We start from the raw sequence: 5,491 nt of genomic DNA, 5'->3' as shown, positions 1-5,491 counted from the left end.
CGCGACCGCGCGCGATACGTGGCATTTTAGGGAACGCACACATAACAATTATTAAGCATTATAATAAATATACTATCTACTTTCTACATAGTACAAGAAATATCCTATAATATATATTATAAAATACTACAAAATTTCACTGTAATACCTAGAGTCTGCAGTTGTTGTTCGGCGTCCAGCTTTTTCGTCCAATTCTGCGAACCCATTCAGCTCTCCGAACTGAATCAGTTGGTAACCGATGTAACATTTTTCCTGTACCTTGCTGCGAAAAGCAACCGTCTGCACAACACTGCGGCATTTTGTACAAAATAATTTTTTCGCATTCTTTTCGTCACACACAATCAGAATCAGACCACAATCACCACATCAAACAGATTATGTTGTCTTCGTGATGTCTTCTTCCTTCATATGGCACTGTCTTTGTCATGTCGAGAAAGAGTGAGAAAGAACATGGTGTAGAAAGAGATAGACAATATCGACATGGCGGTCGACCAATAGGAACACGCGGTTGTCGGCATTCGCAAGGATCAAAGGTTTCGGACTTTCGCGCTACTCTTATAATCTAGAGCTCTAAGCGGACGTATACTGACGCGCCGCCTGAGAAAGTGGACATCAACTACGTCGTTACGCTCGCTAACGGTACACACATGGTTCGTGTCCGTGCTATAGTTCGTGTCCGAACTACTCAGATGGAGGGGATATGCTGGTCGCGCAAGCCCCTTTTCTGTACGTGTACGGTCGGCACTCGGCAAGCTTCGAGCGGGGAGAGAAGGACAGACATACAATAATCTGCTATCTCCTTCTCTCTTGAGCTGTGACGTTGCCGGCGCGGCGTTGCCGTTAGCACGCGCCGGCTATACCACGATGCCACGCATTTCGGGTTTCGCGTCTCGTGTCTCGTGTCTCGCCGAGTGCCGAGTCTCGAGTTGACAAATTGACGATGCGCTATGCGCTATACGCTAGCTGCGTACCGCAGGGGTGGGGCGACGAAAGCGCTATCTGGGCGGTACAATTCTACAACTTTTGGGTCTTTTCGCCCTAGATACATACCGCAGCGGGGGTAGAGGGGCGATGAAAGCGCTATCTGGGCGGCACAATTCTACAACTTTTGGGTTTTTTCGTCGCCCCCCGAGGTACGCATTTAGCGTATACGTTACATTTGCATTTATATTTACAAATTTTAATTTTTATATTTGTAAATAAATATATATATATGTATATATATTAGAAATTTATAAATATATAAAGATTGCAAATATAATTAATTAAATAAATATTTATAAACTTAAAAATTAAAATTCGCAAATGTAATGTATAAAAATCACGGTTCTATACATATGTTTTTCTATCTAAAAAAGTCTTACATTAAAAACTTTTACTTTAGCATAATAATATTTACATGTAATATTTAAATGCATACCAATAATTATATTATTGACTATGAGAAATAACTGTAGTTTATAATATTCTTTTACTCTTATTAAATTTATTTTATTTATGCATGTTCAATTGGCCAAATTACGGCTAAATTACAAGTAACAACAAAAGGATATTGGATAAAAATAAAAACACTTTATTAAATAAACAATACACATGGGTAACATTTCGACTGTACTTATTATAATTAGTCTTCTTCGGAACGGATTACTATGAATATAAAAGAAGAAGATATAAATATTAAAACATGATAATGTTTCAGTTAACATACTAAAACATTAAACATTAGTCTACTAGACTAAAACATTAAACAATTTTCTAATAATATAAACAAAATAAACAATAATCTAATTGAATCACAAATATAAAAACGCCGGAGTAATCAAATGAAACCATGACAAGATAAATTTTATATTTATATTGAGAGGTGATAAAATCTTTTCCGTCAGGAAGAAAATGTAAACAATTATTAACGGGGGTATTCTGATTTAAAATATCTTTAAAATAGATATTTTTTAGGAATTTTTTGTAGGAAAACAAAGAAAGTAAATAACGTTAAATTTTGCATGTTCTCTTCACCTTATTTTAAAATTTTATTTTTATTTAAATAACAAAAATGCTCTTCTTTTCTGTTATATCCTGGTCACTATAAATGACAGACGGTGTAAATAATTCTAGCTGTTCTAGGTATCTGAAACACAAAAAGCTAAAATTTTCTTATTCTGCAGAAGTGTGGCTATTGTCTGAACTAGAATTAAATTAATATTTCTATTCTATGTGTGTAAAAGCGGCTTTTTTATTAAAAATATTATAACTTTTTTCAAAATTTTATTAGTATTTTATTAAAAGAAAAAACTAATAAACAATGTTTATTCTAGTTCAGACGATAGCCATCACTTATTTTGAATAAGAAAGTTTTTGGTTTTTACATTTCTGATATTTATTAGAACAGCTGGAATCATTTACTTCATCTCTCATTTACGTCTTTTAGTGATCAAGATATGATGAGAAGAATATTTTTCTTACTTAAAAAATAAAAATATATTCTTAAAATAAGATTAAAAAAACATGCAAAGTTTAATGTTATTCGCTTTCTTCGTTCATCTAATCAAAAATTCCTGAAAAATACCTATTTTTAAAGACCTTCTCTGGCTCCAGTCGTGATCAACTTGTATTCATGCTTAAAAAGAAAAATTTATTTTATTAAAGTTATGTTATATACAAAATATTACATATAACAACTAAAAAATAAGAAGTTAACTCACGCGTGAGAACTCATGCGGCGTTGCCAAGGAATAACTGACGCCTCTCCTCGTCTGTCATTCCCGAACCGAGCGAAAAATTCATCAAATCGCGTACTTTACACAAGTATTTTTTGAAAACGCGTACCGCAAGGGTATTGACACTTATCGCATATTATTTCTATTTTTATGTATTATATACTAGTTTTTCAAAAACATTTAAAGAAAACTTTTTTCACAATTCATTATGTCTGTATTACAATAGCTCGGAATAGGAATTCCATGTTAAAAGTTAAAATTTTGAAGCTCAATATCTCGATTTTTAATACCGTAAGAGGTACTGAAATTTATACCACGCATAAAGCACACCTAAATTAATGTATATTCACAGTTTAAAAAAAAATCTAGAGAAAATCGATTTTCCGAAGAACGTCCTTAAGATCTTTCAAACATTGTTATTAATTACATACATATAAGTGTGAGGAGGCATGTGGTACAAAATAATTTCAATATTCAAATTATTGTAATAATAAAGAAATCAATTATTTACATTTTCTACTGTGTGTGCGTGTGTGTGTGATATTATTGACAAGTTTTTTGCACGTTTACATTTCTTTTGCAGATTTATTACACGCTTAACTTTCACAAGTGTGATGTCAAATACAGACAAGATTTTTATTTATCTGTTATAAGCGTGACTTCCAATGCAAGATTTTGATAATCAAACGTTTAACATTTTCAATTTGCAAACGAGTGATTAGTAATATCATCCACAGCATGTAGTCTTAAAATACTACAATTTTCTCTAGAAGCACTAGCGTATAATTTATTCGCCGACATTACGAATTTCTTCTGCAACAATCACATAAAATATTGAACAGTTTTCTTGAACGATTATAACAACGTCTGCATGCTCTTGCATCATTAACCCCCCGAGGCCACACCTCTTTTTTTTAATACGCCCCGGCCACACGCGTGTGAATATAAAAATCCAATTTGTATTTCTAAACATCGTGAATATTATTAATTAAACAGACATATTTTACATTTAATTATATATGTATATTTGTGTATTTTTATGTTGTAAATTTTTTATCACACACAAACGTCTTGCCGTTGATTATTATTGTCATTAAGCTTTTAAAAAATAATATTTATCATATTTAGAAAAACAAATTGCATTTTCATACTCACACGCGTATTAAATGCATTAAAAAAAATTTAAAATATATTTTTAAAGTTAAGATAAGTTTCTGTCTCTATATATAAACTCTTTCTTCCAAGTCTGTCAAACGGTCAACGGCGAGCGGCCGTTTCCGGCGAGGCGAGCGACGTGATTAATACCCTCGAGATGTCAGACCGCAACTATGAAATCGCGTGGAATCTTTTGAGAGAGCGTTACGATAACAAGCGTGTCATCGTGCACACGCATATTAAAGCCATCACGGAGCTGCCGTCTATGAATAAGGAAAATGCTTGCGAATTAAGGCAAATTGCCGACGGCGCGTCAAAACACATACATGTCTTGCAGGCATTAGGGCGTCCGATCTACGACGATCTACTCGTGCACGTAGTAAGCTCTAAACTCGATTCCTTAACATTGCGAGAATGGCAAAATTCTTTGACCGGGCAAAAACTTCCGACCTTCAAACAGCTTGCTAGTTTTATTACTCATCGTTGCCAAGCCCTCGAAGCTACCGGCAAGTCAGATGCTATCCATACGAAGAACGGTAACGCGCGTTCAACAAACGAAAAGCAGCGAGCGGCGTGTGTCGCGACGGTAAAATTCAAGTGCACTTACTGCAGCGGGGAGCATTCTATATATAGTTGCAAGAACTTTTTAGCTCTCCCTGTTCCTTGTAGAAATTCCGAAATTCGCAAATTAAAGGTTTGCTATAATTGTTTACGTTCTACGACTCACATCGCGAACAAGTGCCCATCGGGCAATTGTCGAGTCTGTAAGGCGAAACACAACACGTTATTGCATGAATCGTCGACTCCCGAGAAGCTCGATGGCGATCAGGAAAACAATCCAAAGCCGAGCTCAGCGACAACACCGACTGCGCTAGTGGCGCACGTGTCGCATCTTTCGGACGGCAAGTACGTCATGCTATCCACGGCTGCCGTGTACGTCTACAACAATGCGGGCGCGCGAAAACTTTGTCGTGTGTTGCTGGATTGCGGTTCAAGGCTAACTTTGTCTCTAAAAGCTTCGTATCTGCTCTCGGTCTAAAGCCGCGTTCATTAAACGTTTCAATCTCGGGGATAAACGACGCTAGCACAAAGTCAACTCAGATCGTTCGTCTAAAAATGTCATCGCGCATAAACTCATATTTCTTCGACGTTGAATGCATCGTGACGGATCAAGTCACGGACAAGCTCCCGTCGTTCACTCTCAATCGCGGCGAATTTAATCTCCCGCGCAATCTACCTTTAGCCGACCCTCGCTTTCACGAGTCATCCGAGATCGACGCTCTGATTGGCGCGGAGTTGTTTTGGGACCTGTTGTGCGTGGGACGAGTCAAATCATCCCAAGAGCATCCGACGCTGCAAAAGACGCGTCTGGGATGGATCCTAGCAGGCGGGTTAGGTAACCCGTCGAAACAAGATCTGAAAATACAAGCCTGCCATGCCGCAGTAACCAATCTACAATTGCACGAAGAATTAACACGTTTTTGGCAACAAGAGGACATCTCCAACAATACAGCCAATTACACCGTCGAGGAGGCCATCTGCAAGAAACACTTCGCGGACAACACGTCGCAAAATCAGTCCGGTAGATACGTTGTGAAGCTTCCGGTGAAGGAGCACGT

General features: G+C 36.8%; 1 protein-coding gene across 1 annotated transcript; it reads left to right on the top strand.

Annotated features, from left to right (window-relative positions):
- Window positions 1-4,029: 4,029 nt before the first annotated feature.
- On the top strand, window positions 4,030-4,911 carry LOC112453228. Its single transcript, XM_025013848.1, has one exon. The coding sequence runs from the start codon at window positions 4,030-4,032 to the stop codon at window positions 4,909-4,911; it is 882 nt and encodes a 293-aa protein (XP_024869616.1).
- The last annotated feature ends 580 nt before the right edge of the window (window positions 4,912-5,491 follow it).

This window comes from Temnothorax curvispinosus, unplaced genomic scaffold (assembly GCF_003070985.1).
Source record: "Temnothorax curvispinosus isolate PA1 unplaced genomic scaffold, ASM307098v1 QBEX01004172.1, whole genome shotgun sequence".
NCBI lineage: Eukaryota > Metazoa > Arthropoda > Insecta > Hymenoptera > Formicidae > Temnothorax > Temnothorax curvispinosus.
Note: the sequence above shows the minus strand (reverse complement) of the source record. Positions and strands in the feature narration are given on the sequence as shown.